The sequence below is a fragment of the Atractosteus spatula genome, chromosome 8 (assembly GCF_055471065.1).
Source record: "Atractosteus spatula isolate fAtrSpa1 chromosome 8, fAtrSpa1.hap1, whole genome shotgun sequence".
NCBI lineage: Eukaryota > Metazoa > Chordata > Actinopteri > Semionotiformes > Lepisosteidae > Atractosteus > Atractosteus spatula.
Window position 1 is genome coordinate 39,739,981 of NC_142713.1, and position 18,941 is coordinate 39,758,921.

At 37.7% G+C, this 18,941-nt stretch overlaps 1 protein-coding gene across 2 annotated transcripts in view; it reads left to right on the plus strand.

Moving 5' to 3' along the window:
• Positions 1–18,090, plus strand: part of phtf2 (putative homeodomain transcription factor 2) — a 93,508-nt gene extending 75,418 nt beyond the window's left edge. For both annotated transcript variants that reach the window (XM_088923726.1, XM_088923727.1), the window contains 9 exons: positions 1,666–1,884; positions 3,060–3,188; positions 4,689–4,961; positions 6,184–6,315; positions 7,791–7,877; positions 11,402–11,557; positions 13,453–13,548; positions 13,928–14,053; positions 15,168–18,090. In XM_088923726.1, coding sequence (XP_088779852.1) covers positions 1,666–1,884; positions 3,060–3,188; positions 4,689–4,961; positions 6,184–6,315; positions 7,791–7,877; positions 11,402–11,557; positions 13,453–13,548; positions 13,928–14,053; positions 15,168–15,188 — 1,239 coding nt within the window. In that variant the 3' untranslated portion in view covers positions 15,189–18,090. The remainder of the gene's footprint in view (positions 1–1,665; positions 1,885–3,059; positions 3,189–4,688; positions 4,962–6,183; positions 6,316–7,790; positions 7,878–11,401; positions 11,558–13,452; positions 13,549–13,927; positions 14,054–15,167) is intronic.
• Positions 18,091–18,941: the final 851 nt, after the last annotated feature.

Genomic DNA, 18,941 nt, shown 5'->3' on the forward strand with positions numbered 1-18,941 from the left:
AGCTAACATTTTAATTAAGCTTGTATATAAGGATCACAGATCCCCTTAAAGTGACAGGTCTTAGCTAAAGAGGAAATACAGTAGTAAACTTACAAGAAAATGTTTACCTTTTCACTTCCATAATTTATGATTTTGTTTTTACTTTCCATTTCATCAATTTCTGAAATATTTTAAAGAAGGTTTTCAAACATTAAATTTAGGGAGGTTTGTATTAATCTACTTTTAAGGGGAAATGGATTTAAAACTGGTAACTGAGGGCATTTTTACAAAATGATGGAGGAATCTGGAACAAACTAGTTTTAAGAAATGGTTGGATGTGATCTTTGGATCAACCATCTACTGTAGCAACAACAAAATGATTTAGGTGAGCGAAATCATCTCGTTTGCACCTTGTAATATCAGTCAAATAATGTTTTTAGATTACTTAGCTGGAATGAAAAAGAAACAAAGGAGTCATTTTTTTACTACGTGCCTTCCTGTGTTTTGTGCCAAAAAAGATTTATTTTGTTTCATTTTCTGGGAAGCATCTTGTTTATCCAGTGTAAAAGTGGAATTGGTAGAGTTTTGTTTTTTTATAATTTGTTTATAAGCTTATTTACCCTGTTTCCAAAGAAACATGCTGGATGATGCTGTTTTGTTTGTTCCACAATTTGTTTTCATTGAATGCAGAGTTATGTTTTTGCAATGAAAATGCCTTTGGATCTTTCATCACATGTGACTTATGAATGCTGTCCTTGGCAAAGAAAAAATGTTGTAACATTTAGGGTGTTTTTTTCCCACCAAGGCATTCACAGGCGTGAATAGGAGTTGCTGTTTTTGCAACTTTTTTTGCAACAGCTGATTTTAGTGTTAAACCCTAATTCTCACCCCAGACAGACACAGTCATTGGAGGGTCAGGTTGCTCTTTCTAAACCATAAACACGATGCCTACAACCTGCCTTCCTCTGTTCACATTGCTGTTTCTTCATCAGACTTACTCAGTGCTAAATAGATGGTGTGAATTTTGTTCATGCTGTATTCTTCCTGCCAATAGTAAATGCACTTAATGTTATTTCTTTTTTCCTTTATGTACTTGTTTTGTCTTTATTATATTCCTTGTGATTATAAGCATCATGAGGGGAAGGCATTCGGTACAACAGAAGAAGCAACTTAAGCACAGAAAATAAGACTTCAGTTTTTTTGTGGGACAGTGAATACATTATTTATCCACTAGAGGGCAGCTAAATGAGACCTAGAATCTTTCTTTTTAGAAGTCTTCCCTATCCTTTCAGACTCATTTATTATTTTAAAATGTATTAGTGTTTTATAGTGCATTAGATACCTCCAAAAACGTTAGGAATTGACCTAACGTTGAATTGTTGAAAATGACATAAGGGTGTACCTCTGAATAGTTCCTTATTGAGTTATAGAATGTTTTGTTCATAAGCTTTTTGTCTAAATAGGTAGTTTTGGCTTTTGTCTAAAAAGAAGACAATTTTAGAATTGGATACATATGTAATCAATAAATGCACATCTAGAAGCAGAAGGCAGGACTGGGAAGTGGTTATCTCCTGTTGAGCGGCACAATAAGCTACTACGCAGCTGCTCAGTGTAATTCTCACTCTGAGAATGTGGATGCGAGCTGCTCATGGGGTCATTGATTGCTGTGGTTGATATTGACAACAGGAGGTGACCAAGTCAGGCACCAGCTGCAGCTCCCGCTGCTCCAGCTCCCGGCAGGACTCTGAGAGCACGCGGCACGAGTCCGAGACGGAAGACGTGCTGTGGGAGGACTTCCTGCACTGCGCGGAGTGCCGCTCTTCCTGCACCAGCGAGACAGAGGGGGAGAACCCTGCTGTCTGCACTGCCGCCAAGAAGGAGTACCGGGACGACCCCTTCCACCAGGTCACATCCCGAGACGCCGCACAGCCCCGCCTTCTAAATACTGTACTTTGAGCGTTATGGAGCGCTCCCAACGGTCTGTTGTTGAGCACACATCGAGCACTGTGGTCCAGACCTGGCCAGTCTGAGTCTGGGTATAGTCGTTGGCCACTTGGTACCAGGGTTCCTCATATTCCAGTGATGTGATTGGCTGAGAGACAGCAGTGTGGATGGGCCGCTGGGCATGGCAGGGAAGACTGTGCTCAGCCTGCTCAGCAATGACTGTGGTAACGTTCTGGCAGCCCGAGAGCTTGCAGTTATGACTGAAAACCGCATCCCTCCCTCAGTGGGCACGAACTCTCTTACGGCACTGTGGGACCCGCAGTGTGAAAAGCGCTGGGCGACTCTCACAGATGCGTATTTCAGAGGAAGGCATCCTCGGTCCTCATCGTCACAGTGGTGAACATTGTCAGTTCCAAATTGAGGGAGTCCTATAAAAAACAAAAAAATGCTAATTGGAAATTGAAATGCAGAGTTTATTTGACATCTGCGCTTTGTCGAGAGAAAATCTGAAATCCAGTTCTGAGGGACACTGAACATCCAGGTTTTTGGTCCAGCCAGCATTCAGTCATTTTAAAATTATATTTTCAAACAGCATTGCAAACAATAAAACACCTTTATTAATTTAGAAAATGTAGAGTTTCTGAGGGGCTCATAAATAAAACAACATACAGTAAATTGAATAGTGAATAATTAGATGCTGGTCGGATCTACTAATGTTAATGTTCCCTACTTCATAAAGTGCTGGAGGTTAGTCTTTTCTTTACACAATAATGTAGTTGCTGACGAAAAGGGATCTGTAGTTTCCAGACAGTTATTTATTACATAATCCATACTGTATGTATTGAAATCCTTTGAAACTTAATTTTCTTGGAAATCAGATTTCTATGATTATATGATTGTGATTTATTTTTTAACTAGATTTAAATTGTTTTTTGGTAGAGACATTGTAATGAATGTCTATATGTGAATATTCTTCTTCAGAAAATCTAGAGCATGGGCCAGTAAAAGACAAATGATCTGATGTTAAAATGTTGCCTTTGATTTGATTACTTGAATCCTTATAGAAAGCTGCTGCTCTTTCTCTCCCTCCTCTATTTTTGTACTTTACTTTTAACAAGTAAACATTTGCTTTTCAGGGTCACATACCATGGCTTCACAGCTCCAATCCAGGCCTGGAGAGAGTGAGCGCTATCGTGTGGGAGGGCAATGAGTGTAAGAAAGCTGACATGTCTGTGCTGGAGATCAGTGGTATGATCATGAACAGGGTGAGTAGGGAAGCTGTTGGCATGGAAACCGATTTCTCCAGCCGTGCATAATTTTTTAAATAACACAAAGTCTGTCGTGCTTAAAATTTTGTATTCACAATGTACCAAAATGTTCATATTTTGACCAGAAAATAACCACTGCCACAAATTTCACACAGGGAGGGGGGTGTTATGAAATTATAAATTAAGAAGATTATTAAATCAATAAAAAGAATCACGTCCTGACACCAGATTGCTATGCAAGAATAGTAGTAGTTTCTTATTTTCACCCCTAAAGTCAGGGATTATGGAGTATTATAGGGCACATACTGTATGTTAACATATGTTATTTTCTGGGACAGCTTGACAATAGAGTAATGACCAGACCCAAACTTAACAAGACAAACATTCATTAACAATAAATTGCACAATGTTTACACTTTAAACTGATATTTACAATTCTGGGAGCTCCAGAGCCTAATTTTCTACAGACATTGAAAACCCAGACGTCTCCCCCTATTCAAATTAACACCAAACACCTTACTGTACAAGGCAAAGAGAGGAACCTGCATCCTGTTAAAATGGATCCTAACCAGGACTGAAACTCCCTCTCTTAATGGATGCACACAAAAGAATAGAAACCAAACATTTTGAGCATGAGGATTCGGCAATCTAGGAAATCAGAATTTCCTTAAAATAAATAAGATCACTGTCTTGTTTCTAGTAAAGGTCCGAGTCCAGTGGCTTCTAATTCTGATGAAAAAGAAAGAAAAACTCTCTCACAGCACTATCTTAAGATAGCGATGATGATTCTTTTTTTCTGACTGCTGTTGGCTTCCTGCTGTCTTTTTATCCTGTTTTTAAACCTGCTTTGCCCTGTGACCCATCCCCCATTGAGGCTAGCATAATGACCTCACTGAGAATGGTTCAGTCACTGTTGAATGTTCTAATATTAAAGGTTGACTTAATGATCTAACCATGATACAGTTTAACTTGAGTAATTTATTGGGAACACTCTTTTCATCATCTGTATCTTGGTCAAGGCAGCTGTATAAATCCAGCAAGACTCTACCCATTATCTCAAACCTTCAGAATAAGGCAACTTAGCTGGGAAATGCACAGGTCACTGACCTTTCTGAACCAGCTACCTCCCCCAGCCTCTGTAGTAAATTAAATCTTGAATGGATAAAGGGATAAAGGTGTCCTCAACTGTGGCAGATCTTTAGTCTGAAACAATTGCAATATACGAACTACTATAATATTAATGGAAATTACAGAAATAAACAGGTTAAGTATTTTTTTTGCATGTTTTTTGATGGTATGAGCTTCAAGTGCTTATTTTGTCTAAAATGAAGAGCTTAAATTCTTTTTTGTAGACAAAATGTGAGTAAACTTAGGTGATTAAATGTCTGCTCTAGATCCAAAAAACATACTCCAGAAAGACTGGAAAATCCTGTGTTGTTCAGAATTTTGAAGACGTTTATGACATTCTGATTTTTTTGCTTTATATTTCTTTTTAAGGTTAACCTATACACTCCAGGAATAGGCTACCAGATATTTGGGAACCTAGTGTCCATAATCCTGGGACTGACACCTTTTGCCTACAGACTCTCACAGTATAAAGACTTGGAGCAGCTCACTACACTCTCTGCTAATGAACTGATTACCATTGCCTTTGGCTCCAACTCTGATGTCTTGGTCATCTCCATGGTAACGATCAGCTTTGTGGTCAGAGCCTGCCTCATCTGGCTCTTCTTCTTCTTGTTGAGTGTCGCAGAACGCACATATAAGCAGGTTAGTGAAGGTTGTGGCTGGCATTCCTGAGCCCTATGACTGGTTGTTCTTATACATTATATGGTGTTTTTTAGTGATAAATGATCATTTTTGTTACTTTTTCCAATAGTAAACCAGTGCCTTGTCACCTGCAGAATGCTGTAAAAAAAGAGCCCGATGACTCATTAAGTCCCAGTTTTTTTCAGAATGGGCGAACCCTGCCTGGACAGGGCTAAAGATTCCAAACTCCTCTGTTTGTCAGTTTACAGTATAATCACCACAGGACCTCCCTTGAGTTGCAAAATGGCATGATGGAGCATTAATTTAATTAAATATTAAATTATTAATGAAGTATTATTAATGAAGAAAGCTTAAATGCTTTTGGATATTTTTAAACCTCGCCTGCAATTTTTTCATATGTAAACAATGCTGCAATTAAAACAATAGCAGTAGCAGCCCCGTTAGTTTAATCAGTTTTTGCAGGACCTCATTGTGAAACCTGAGATGGGAATATAAAAGTGGAAGAAATGAACACTTTGTAAATCTTGTAATTAAAAATGAACATGTATATAAATTCTCAGATGAAAGAAGAGACCTTTGAGGTGATTCTGAATTTTCATTAATGCGTAATACGTGGCTAGGTAGACATGTTTACTTGCAAATGTATGCCAGATGAGGGCAGTGTAATCATAGGTGATGATTATAATTTACTTCATAACATTGAAGACAGTACATTATCTGAAGTATCATTGTGTGGTATCTTAGATACAGGATATCTTCTGACAACCCTGATCCAGATGTCAGCAGTAGTTTTTTGGAAATGGCTTTTTACACAGTTTTTTGTTATATTGCTTATCTATGTTCAATACAAACTTATAACCAACAAATTTATTTATCATTACAGTCAAATCACGTAACTTACGCAGGGTACAAATATAAAAACTGTAAAGAAATGTAACTAAGACGACTGTATAAGTTCAATAACTAGCTCTCATAGGCATTCTTGACAGAGCATGACAGAGACGGAGTCAATCGGACAAGTTGAGAGTCAACTATTAGAATTTGTTTAACATTTGCAGTGCAGTATTTCATTCCATTAAGTTCTAATCACTATAAAATATTTTTAATTTATTCATAATGTAATTTATTAGAACGTAGTGCCTCTGTATGAAATGCCAATATCTGTGTAGTCTTAGACTGAGTAGGTGAATAGGAACCAACCTGTGATTTCCTGTTTTCATAGAGATTACTCTTTGCTAAACTCTTCGGCCATTTAACATCTGCAAGAAGAGCCAGGAAATCAGAGGTTCCTCATTTTCGTTTGAAGAAAGTACAGAATATCAAGATGTGGCTTTCTTTGCGTTCGTATCTTAAGGTAAGTTTCGTTTCTTATTTGGTCCAGCAGAATCTGCAAATGTACTATCCGGATGGACCAGTTTCAGTTTCTGTGTTGCTTGCCTCCTACATTGCTACCAGAGTTCAACTGTTAAACTGGCAGAACTGTCAAAAATATATGGTTGTATAAAATAACTCGGGAAAACCTAGCTCATGATTGGTTTGCTCTGCATCACATTAATGCACTTTAAAAATAGGCCATAACATGGCTTCCATATGCATAAACTGCATCACGTTCTGAAAAAGACTCCAAGATCCAACATTCCAGAATTACCACATGGTATTCTGATCATGTCAGGCCTCTGGACCTAAGCAAGGCTGGGCCTGGTCAGTTCTGAGATGGGAGACTTCCAGTGGGAAAAAAAGGTTGATGCTGTAGGTAGCATTTACCAGTAGATACTGTAGCACTCCTCCCTTTGGATTACACTGTTCAAAAAGCCAAATGCCCCAGTGTAGTGACCTATGACATTGTGCTATAGGCAGTGCCATCCTTCACACATTGGTCATTGACATAACATCATCACTAAAAATTCCATGGCATCTTTCTCAAAAGCAGGAATATTACCACTGGTGCCCTGGAAGAATTCCACTCTGGGCATTTTTAATCTGGCCTTCCTAATGTAGCCCCATAATTGATAAACCACTTGTTTGTCACTTCTTCCCTTGATCAGCTGTGTCACAAAGTTACTTGTGCATTAAGGCTGCTGCATGTCACCCAGCTGCACTTCTGTGGTGGACATAGTGGATTACCTCCTTTATGTTAAGTGCTTTTTTAGATCCTTTGGGATGAAAAACACGATACAATTAATCTGAGTTAATCTAACAGCTCAGAGTTTGTAGAAAGAGTAAGATGAGTGTCTGTTACAATTACTTAATTTCACACAGGATCAATCCAAGTGACTTTTTAGAATTTGGTCAAAATGTAGGCTGTCCTAAAACCTAGAATTCAAACCCTTGTCGCTGGCAGTACGATGACATGTGTGGCCTTTGCCAGTTCACTGTGCATCTAATTGAAACAGTTAACTGGATTTCCTTCTGCACAGTCAGCTTTGCTTTTGTGACAGAGCATGAATTAAACTTTTGTTATCTGCTACATTTTTCCTCTAATCAACAAATATTTTAATATGCTATAATTAATCATGCAGAGAGGATAATTAGGATCAGAGGAACCTGTAGACACAGCAGGGGAAACAGTACTTTTTGAAGGCATTAATTTGATTTAATAGTAAGATATGAAGCATGCCTGCTGCTTCTGGAATGGAGATCACTGGAGTGGGACAAGGCAACTCCTGTTCCTTCGTGAAGAAGTTAGGCTCAGAAAGCTCTCCAGTCCCACTCTTGGGATGAATTATACTCACTGCAGGGCCTCTGTAAAAGAACTTTATAGCAACGAGCAATTAATCTGTGCTGCTTTCTCTTTACAGCCTCTCACAGTAAGCTTTCTCTCTGTTACAGAGACGGGGCCCTCAGCGGTCTGTCGATGTGATAGTTTCTTCTGCGTTTTTGCTGACTCTCTCTGTTGTGTTTATCTGCTGCGCCCAGGTGAGTCTATTAATAAAACGCCCAATTCCAACATAAAATTTACTTTCAGGTATTGCTTTGTATCTACTTCCGTTCATTCTCCTTCTTAGTTTGAGGGCTTGGGATTCATTTTTTTTATCAACAGTAAAAGTTTTCCTACAGTTTATTTGCCACTGGTGATTTGAATACACTAAAATGTTGTTTCATAGATGGATTTTAAGAATTTTAAAATTATTCTCGCTCCTGGGGCACAACTGTATCATGTCCATATTGCATTATCTTTTCATTGCTTTAAGCAAAACTGGTGACGTCTTCAAGGCATTTTGTGTTTTCTGCTGCATTTCTACTTGAACAAAAGTTTGGAATTTTAAGGGCATTTTGCTTATATTTCACAGTACCCACCTGTTTTCTATAAGTGTTTAATCCAGCTCAGTCTTGGGAATGTGTAGGGTGGCAGTGAAACAGTGGGTGCAAGGCTAGATACACCCTGGGCATGATGATCAAAGTCCAAAAAGACAATGAAGGCCACACAGAACAACACTGAGGAAAGATCAACAGTTAAAGATGTTGTGTTGATGGTATTGTGGAGCAAAGCCAAGCAAGCAGTGCGTGTCGGGTTGTCCTCAGGCAGTGTTCAAAGAGGTCTGGCTGCTACAGGTCTGAAAGGAAGTATCACTGCCTAGAAACCAGTGTTACAACCTCAAAATTAGTTAATGCATCTACAGTAAATAACCTAGTTTGTTTGAAGAAGAGTTCATGAATGACATGGTCTAAGGGTTAGGATACCTGGTTTCACCTACAGTATGTGACTCGTGTTCAACTTCCAGTTGCGGGACTGGAGATGTCTACACTGACTGAATTTACACAGACACGTTGACGGAACTGGACTTTCTTCACGAGAAAAGATTATGATGGAACCTGATGAAAGTATTTAAAATCCTCCAGAAGACACCAATGGAAACAGTGTTTTAATGCATTAAAGCCAAGAATAGGAGGAACTTCTTTACCAAAAAGCTTGTGGGAGTATGAAACGGGCTACCCACCCATCCTGGGTGTATTCTGCTTTGCGCCAGCTACTTGCCAGGACAGGATCTGGTTACCCTGTGACCCTGACTTGGATGAAGTGGTTAGAAAATGGGTGATGTAATCACCTATGAAGAAAAGGGGTGGCACTGAGACTTTTTGGGGATGTACCCGAAATTTTGGGGTCAGAAAATATATTGAAGGGATGCTAACTAAAGAAAAATACAGTTCCATAAGAATATGCTGTAGGTTGAAAGTGATACATTTTACAGCTTGACAGTGATGCCAGATTTTTGAAAAATGGTATAAAGACAAAAGTCTGTATAGAACAATGTAATTCAGATATAAAGCAAGGCAGCATAATTCCCTATCTGTTGTCCGATACATTTGCTGCTCGTCAGCTTTGGTCTTCATTGAAGATGTGCGCCATCAAGATGTGTATCTAAACCAGTCTGAGCTCTTTGGTCTGTCGGGAATCAATTTTTCCAGTGTTGTTTAGAAAACGTCCCGCTGTTCTGAAGAAAAGCTGCCATCAGGTTTTAAAAAACAGTCCACTGAGGCTTGTTAGACAGTGATAGTGTTGACAGGAAGGTCAGGCAGAAAGAAAGAAAGAATTAAAGTCTGCCAGGACAACTTTTCAACAAGGTGTCTAATCCCTCTCTGTCCTGAAGGGATATTCTGTACTCCTCAGGGGGACGTTATATGACGTTTCAAGCAACTTTGTGACGATATGTGCAGTATTGCTTCACATCTGCAATATAAAAGAGTGTTAATGTGTAAAGATTCAGCTACTGTGCATTTTTAATGCAATCCCAAAAACACCTGAAATACCTCTCTTGGAAATTCCTAAGGTAATCCTGCTGTACTCCTATAATGCTTGCAAGTGCAGAAGAGGATTACAGTATCTGAGATGTCAAAGGAAAGAGTCACACATCTTTCTAGTTTCATTCTAGTTCAAAACTGAAAGACATCCTTTAAACTATAGCATGGGATTTAGTTATCACTCCTTATCCTACAATTAATACTTTTGTTAATGTCTTTCAGTCACACACCAGTACCTTTTATTTCATTTAACAGCAGTTGATCTTGTGGTACATTTATAGTGCAGGACATTTCATGAAAGAAAGGGCCTTGCATCTTTTCCTTTTTTAATTCATTGATGTTTTATAAAGATAATTATACTCTGATTCTATAGATGTTAAAAATATTCCCAAAGTTATACTAAAAGATTAACTTTGTATTGTGAATAGAATTTTTTAAGAAAACGGAATACAGTCAATGTAATAAGCTCGCATACAGGTGTTATATTAAAAATAAGAGCTGTAAAGATGAGGTAGATTTTCAATTGTGACAATCAACAGGTTTATATTGCTTCATGCAGTAGTGAAAATGATGTGTTGATATCAGTGTTGTTTCTCACTCAGACAGGAGATCTGAAGGTCCTCTGTGTTATAAAAGAATTGTATTACTCTTTGCTGGTGTACATTGAGTACAAATAGTGATGAGGGAGAAAATAGTTCTCTGAAGAGGTAGAGCTAAGGAATAGGAGGTTTCTTTGTTCTCTGCTGTCACATCTCTTCAAGTCAAACAGCAGTGCCTTGGTGCAGAGTTGTCCAGTCATCTGACCAAAATGATTTTCAATCACTGCAAACTCAGCTCAGCTGGGAGCCATTACCTTTCCTGTCTCCTTCATTTTGTATTTATAAGGCACAATGATCCATGGGAAATATTACGTCTGACCTCTTTGAGTGTTATTGGCACCATGGGGATATTTTTAAATCTTTCCGTGGGCCATTGAGTGATTATTCCTCATGTATTATGGATTTCATACAAGTCTGATAATGTTCCTGTTAACATGAGCCTCCTCCTTTTGTCTATGGAGACTACTGATTACTATACATGCATCTTTGCTGAGTCTATTTGCAGTAGATATTACATCTCAGTAGCCATAATCTCTTCTTGGTCAAAATATATAAGCTGCTTCATTTTCATCCACTTAATCACATTTGTTAAAATTGAATATCTTTTGCACATGGCTGGTGCTTTTAAGCCTAAAATAGCTTGATGTTTTATAGAGTATGGAGTATAATGTCTTGAGTGTCCTGACTGGTTTGGAAGACCAGTTTTCTGTCATGGTTTTATAATGTTTACTTTGAATAAAAAAGCTATGGTGGTATGGTGGAAAAGGGCCAAAGGTAAGAATGCTTGATGTTTTATTTTGAGGATAATTTGTATTTTCGGAAAATAAGGTGAAGAAATATTTAAAATTATAGAGTAAATTAAACAGCCCTTATTAAAAACACTTAAGTGATTAAGTCTTCTCAAGAGGCTTCAAGTGCCTAAGTCTTTTCAATATAGGACACGTAGCATTTATATCAGTAAATAACTTAGTAAATAACAGCACTGTGAAGATAATGTGATCGTTTTCAGGGCACTGCAAAATCTGTTACACCAAGTCTTTAATGTTTTTGTCCTCAGCTTGTGTTTTCATCATCCACCTAACCAATGACTCTCTGTTTTAGTTGCTTCACGTTCATGAAACATTCCTGGACTATCATTACAACTGGGAGCTGGTGATCTGGTGCATTTCATTATCACTCTTTTTGCTGCGGTTTGTCACACTGGGATCTGAGACGAGTAAAAAATACAGCAATACCTCCATTCTTCTAACTGAGCAGGTACTCTTGATGGTGCATACTTTTTGCTGTCCTTACTTCTGAACAAGGTTCTGTCTTTTTTTTCTTGACTGACATCTCCCTAATGGGAACGTTACATAGTCTGCTCCCTCACTGCCACAACCTGTGGAGACTCACTCTCTGCCAAAGACTCTCTGTGCTCACAGAGCAGAGAGTCACTTTTTATTCCCAGGGATTCCAGTTTTAATAAAAGCGCACCTCAGCAAATTTGTGATATCCATTTACTCTTAAAGAAATTAAGATTGCTGTATAAACAGTCTGTATTTTCACATTCACACTCATAGCAGCTGCTTTTGGAATTCACATTCCTTCAAGCAGGAGAAGACCAGATATTTTGTCAACAAAAATTGAGAGAAAGGTGAGACTCAGTGTTTTAGATCACCAGCAGAAAACATTTAAAGCACACATGCAGACCACAATCTGGGATTAAAGTACTTTGGGGATAAAAGTGCTTTTAATGTGTAGCCTACATTGTGAGAAACAATGGTGCAGGGTTTTGGATTCACACTGTTAGCTTGATAAGTTACCAGTGTTTAAACTTCCAATTCCACATTCACTTTCTTTAAAGAACTTGTAGTTATCAATTATTCTTTTAACTCTGCAGAAAAAAATGAATAGATTTATATGATTTTTCTTTTCTTGTAGAAATTCTTTCTATAATGGTATTTTGGTTTAAACATCTGGCTATGATATCTTCATCAGATGATCCTTTTTTCTTTACGTTCTTGGGTTCTCTCCACTATTCACATCCTGTCACCATGTCTCAATCAGGAGGAGATCAGCAAGACTGAAAGGACCACATTGATGGTGCTCCTCTTCAGAAAAGCCTGTTCAGATTAGGCAGTGTGACGAGGGGTCACTGTCCTGTTGGGAAGTAGATATAATTCTAATAGGTCTCCAACAGGGGAAAGCATGTGCTGCTTCTAAATATCTTGATATATCTCAGCAGCCCTACAACCTTGTATTATCCAAATCTAACCAGTGCCACAACTGCTGAGACATCCTCAAATTGTTATTGATCAATCCTGATTCTTCAATGTGAAGTCTAAGGTGATTTCTTCAAACTGTTCTTCTTCCTTATGTCAGTATGTTCCAGAGGCTGATGTAATATTTTTGAGTCTCTGGACTAAAACACTTTACAAAAAAGAAAACCATTTCCTTCATGCTCAATATTTTATTATAACTGGGTGGGAGAAGATGTATAAGTCTTAGCCTTGTATAAAACAAGCTTTAATTTGTATATCTGACTATTTTTCTTTGTTTATGTTTATTCTAGTTTGGTTTAATGTCACACATTACCTTTGAAGATAAGCACACTGTGGCAAGCCTTTCCCCAGAGTTTGTTTACTCTTTCAAACTGTGTCTTTAGCACTTTATACTAGTTGTTATTTTAGAGTTCACTTTCATAGCATTGTTAAAACTATTAACAAAAGGAAGAAAACCAAACCTGTCAGTTCTAATGTTCTTGTTTGTATGCGTGAAGCATACAGTTCAGTTTAATGGTTATATATATATATTTATATTTTTTCCAGACTTGTCCTCTCAAGTTACAGAGTAATTTTATCTGAGAAAAATTATGATTGAATGATTTAGTGATTTAGTAAATTATGCATATGCATGCACATAAGAGAGATAATAAAATTGTACACATTTTTTAATCTAGAGCCAAATTCTGGCCTGTCACTCATATGTTAATATCTATCAGCTTATTGTTTTCGGTTGTATTTCATGATCTCTTTAATATTTTACTTTTTATATGTATTTATAAGCTATAGTTAAAATTATTTCCCATTGAATGTCCTGTAATAGAAGGTTAAATATAGTCATCAAGAGGACGTTTGCTCACTCTTGACTGGACTTTTTTATTGTGCTCCTAGATAAACCTGTATCTGAAAATGGAGAAGAAGCCTAATAAGAAAGAAGAACTGACCTTGGTAAATAATGTGCTCAAACTGGCAACCAAATTACTAAAGGCAAGTGAAGTTGTTCACTATTTCTGGAAGAAACCCAGTGAAGAAACACACAAAATTAAACGTTCTTGCATTCTAAGTACTGCATATATTTAAAGGGGAAAAGTATTGACTTTGCTACAGGTTGTACACAGTGTTTTGTAATCAATCAACATTTTGACTTATTATGTTCCTTAGGGCAGCACATTGTTTTATATGGTGAGATGTTTTTTTATGGCAGGTTAGCCAGAGCCAAACTCAGCTCTGCTTAAGGGCAATCAATGATTTATATCTAAAGCACAGAGTGCCTTTGAATTTGTGTTTGTAAGGAGGTATTGATTACTTAATACCACTGGGCTTCTGTCTAGTGGAAGTATTGTTAAGAATCTCTCTTCTTTATCAGGAATTGGACACACCATTCCGACTGTATGGACTAACCATGAATCCTTTACTTTACAACATTACTCAAGTGGTTATCCTGTCTGCTGTATCAGGGGTCATTAGTGATCTCTTGGGCTTTAATCTAAAGGTGAGTTTGTTAATTGATTCCAACTCCTGTGTTCAAAGACTAACAACTGATGGTCTTGATTGCAAAGGTTCCATAATTTAAAGGTAATTCATCTAAAAAATAAACATCCTCTACAGTACATTTAACTTAAATTCTCAGAAGTTATCACTGGTTAAGAATATATGCAGGTTATTTCATCAACAAACAAGTGAAAGTGACAACTCATTCTCTTTTCTTCGTACTTTTAGATGCTCAGACTGAAAGTATTGAAGTAGTTTGTTGTTTTCTCCTTGCCCTGAAAGCATTTTTAAAGTTACTTGAGTATTCCAAGGATGGGGTTTTTCTAATGGTCTCAGTCCTTTGCACCCATTAACGATAGTAATAGTTATTAAAATAAAAAATAAAAAAAGATGATTGTTGACTGCATGACAGATGCAGCTTATTGTAATTCATTTCTGAAACTATTGACTGCTGAGGTCATATACATGGTCCTTAAAAAATTAAAGACTTTTATTTTTATTGCTTCATGGTAAAGAAAGACTCTATACAGGTCAGGGTGCTTGTTAAATTAATTAGCTTCTTCAGAGAACTGTCAACTACTTTTAGAGTGTAATGAAAACCTTGCAATAAAAGAGCAGTGGAATTTGTTATACAGGCAAATAAGATCATTGATAGCATGTGTCCATGGAAAAACTCAGTGGTCACTGAACAGCTTCATGCACTGCTATCTTTCTGGGTGCCCAAGCCATCATAGACACATTGAGTCAAAGGTGTCGGCTGTGCACCAGGATGTGTCATTATTCTTTGGAAAATGTTCTCCTGGTCAGAGGTTTTTAAATGATCATAATCACCTAGTAGGGAGCGTCTACAGTACTGTAAATTCTCATTTGAACATTACTGAATATTTCTGTGGACATCAATTTTTTTACTTTGAAATTTGAGCTCTGAATCCTACAGGTTTGAGGCATCTTCACATAGAATATTGTGACAACGAACGTCTGTCTCAGTGGTTTTGCTTTGAGCATCTTTAAAGCTATAATCCCAGCTCATGTGAAAGGGTAGTCAGGAGAACATAGTCACACATCTCACCTCACCTTGACATCTTTAAAGATACTATCTAATGTTTTATTCACAGCTCTGGAAGATCAAATCATGACAACAACAAGCTAAATGAATATTTCAATACCCTCCTGAAGTAAAGGAACACGTACTGATTGGAAAAGCTGCAGAAACTGACTTTGGGCTCCTTGATGATGAACTGTGGCCCAATCTAAGACATATCGAAGTGCTTACTTTTCAAACACTTGTGCAATTCAGATATTTATTTTACCCTTTCAGTGTTTGTTCTTCTCATTTGTTTTAGTAACTGTTTTAATTGGAAAGTATTATTTTAGCTCTTTTGTTGATGGAAAGGGTGAGCAAGCAGCAGCGAAACACCACATTCAAATGGTTTCACTGGAATTAAAAGGGTTATTGCACTTTTGATCATTTTTGTAAAAAAAAAAACCTAAGCAACTCTTGAGTAATCTTGCTGCATGAATAGTGCTGAACTTGCACAAGAGTTGTGAGATCACAATGAACTTTCAATGAGGCTGCTGTTAGGCAGGAGAATATATTTTCAGAACAAACCCAAGCCAGACAACAACAAAAACATGTTTCCTAGTAGAGTTATTCATTCATTGGCCTGCAGTGTTTTCAAATCTACTCTGTGATAAGGCTTCACAAAGGTGGGCATTCCAGCAATTCTAGCATAGGTTTCCAGAAATGTGTCACATTTCATTAGAAATGATCTGCACAATTTCTAGGACAGGAAGATTTGTTTGCCTAAGCCTCACAGATGTCAAAATCACATTGGGCTTATTAGAATCAGAGAACAGCATCCAGAGCTGAGAAACAACAGGAAGCAAGAAGTGTTTTTGTTTCTTGCTGTAAATTAGAGTAAGTGGTCATTAAGACACCTAATGAAAGTCATCTCTCTGTAATTGCCACCTTCAGTTCCCCCTTGATCATTTTGTGGGTGGGTCCGTAGTCACTTTCCTGAAGCAAGACCTCCAGACCCTTGTGGAAGAAGTCTTCAGGGAATGTCAGTTGGCATACATTTTAATCTTTTTTTTATTACCAAGTGTAGATTAAGCTTAACACCTTTGTGGCTGTTTGTTTGGTCACAAATCTGATGCTCTCAAAATTTACTCAGAAAAATGCACACATGTCATCTCTGAGCAAAAAGTACCAGACTTGGAAACTAGCCCATTAATACATGTAAGGAAATGCAAAGAGCCGAACCAAAGATTGGAAGTCTTCAAGCCAGAAACCAATGGGCAATCATCCTTTTATGAACAAAAAATACTCTTTTGGGTCATCACAAGTGGCTCAATCACTAAAGGTGCTAACTTGAACACTGAGCATTTGAAATCTACTGTATGATCACAGGTCCAAGCCTGGGTCATATCACTAGCCAACTGTGACTAGGATACCCCAGGCACTAGCTTTCAGTTGGCGGAGTGCCACTGAAGGGAGGGTGGGATTAGTAGGCCAGGGTTTCCTTCGCTCTCTCGCAATCAAAATATTATTACTACTATATACAATTTAGGTTGAACCACGTTAAAACCAGTAGCAAACTACAACAAATCACCATTTATGTGTCGGGAAGCACTCCTTCACTGTACCGATAAAGGCCGAACAGAAATGACGTTAAGTTATCAAAGTACTGTGCTCTCAGCAACACCATGATCTCTGCAGCCTCCCAGATCCTCGCAGATATGCACACTTGTCATTAAGAGACATGACTCTCCTCCAGTCGGGCCTGAACCGTACAGTATGTTGCTGTGGTGCCTTTGATGTGATAAGACAAGAATGGCTCTAAGGGGGGTGGTTCAGAGTGGAATCTGCCTATATTCTCTCCCTCCACCTGCGGTTGTAGGGTTTGGAGCTCCTAGCCAAGATATGAAAAGCACCCAAAGTATTGTTCCAAAATGGGCGAGTATAACGAAAATAATTTGTGATTATAAAATTATAAAAAAGTGGAAGAATATCCTTTTGAGTATCTTTAGGGAAAAAAGGGGAGATTAGCATAGAAGAATACATATCTGAAAAGGTGTGTTGTCCATATCGAACCCACCAAATTCAAGTACCAAGTTCACAATGGCTTGTAGATTGAAAGATGTTAGGAAGAAGAAATTGTAAATAAACAGGATTAGCCTCTCCGCTAATGTTGAAAGCTGTAATAAGAAAACTGTTACAGCTGCAGCTTGCAAACCCTTTCCTTTAGGCCTCAAGTTATGTGGCTCAGTCAAAACATACTTTTTGATGGTCAAGCTGTATTTAGAGCAATAATAGTAAGTGCTACAATGATTGAAAGTATTTTGACAGAGTCTAGAAATACCTATTATTTAAGACACTGGGCTTTGCTTGGCACCAGCTGGGCATGCCTGAAAATGTGCACTTTTTAGAAAGAAAATGTTACATGTTTCAATGTTAAAGCATCTTAAAACGAGTAAGAGCTTTTTTGTTATGTGTGTATGAGACAGTCTGTTTGAATATGACCAAAGTGCATTTCATTGGATGAGAATGTATTAGCACAGCTTTAAGAACTTTGCTTTTTATTGATAATGCTTTAAAGGAAATGATATGTTGCTTTTTGTTTTTTGCTCGTTTTTTAAAGCTGATCACTCATGCTTTGTAAACAATTTAATTAAAAACATTTGTAGCACTGAAGAAAGGTTCACGACATTAAAGAAGCTCAATTATTTTGTTAGTGAGAAAAAAATATTCTATGCATTGTCATTTTTTTAAAGAAGACCGCATATTTAATGTTTTAGTTGGAAGTGCTTTTGTGAGCAGATTTTATTTATAAATGTTCCAGGTTTTTATACAAATTAAGGATACGTAAGTATACTTAATAAGCTACAGTGCTGTGTTCACTACACAGACTTGAACTGCTTTAGTTCTCTCCACTTTATCACATGACACTGTAATTAACATAAAAATATTAAAACTGTGGCCGACAATTTCAGTGTTTTGTTCCATGTTCTTTGTCATAATTACACCATGCTTATTTATATTATGGTTTATGTGTTTGTATTCCCACTACAAACTGAAGGCGATACTGTATATGGGTTTAGCATTGCACAGCAGATTATATTTTTCTTTATTCCATCCACATTTCCTAGATGCACTACATCATTATTTATCTCAACCAGTTGGAGAAAACTAGTGAATCATTTCTGTCAATGTACATTACAGTGGATATAAGATGCTGACATGTTTATTTTCTTTCTGTAAACCAGTAGATGGCACTGAAAGTACATAAGCTAACACTATTATTTAGGAAACACTTTAGGACGTAATAATATATTAATGCATTGACCTAAACAGTTATATATAAAATACCGTTGGGGTTAATGTCAGGCTAAGGCCAACTTTAATGATTTGTTACTAACATATGATTAATCTACAGTTATAGGTTGGTTATTACCCCATTATGCCATTACTAGTACTTCATTAATATGTTACATTCATAACATGTATATAAATGGCAATCGCAACCCCTAACCTAAAGCTAGGACAATGTGCAGGTGGTGATTGGCCAGAACCCAAGCGCAAGAGACAGGAGAGTGGTGGAACACTTGAAGAGACCTGAATGGTTGGGGCTCGAGTGCTCTGGGACGGGGGGAAAGGAGGTCATAACAGAATAATCAGCACAGCCCAGTCAGTAAAGAACTGGCCAACAGAGCAAGGATTGCTCTAGCTGGTCAGCAAAGAAAAAAGAACCGGGTGAGGTGTGTTGGTCTTAGGAGAAACCAGCTCATTGCATCCCTGGTGAAAAGAAGGAAAGGCTGGCCTGGGACAACTTTGTAGATACTGCCCTGTAGACACTGCTCAGCACAGCCCTTTGGTCGGAATTAGGGAG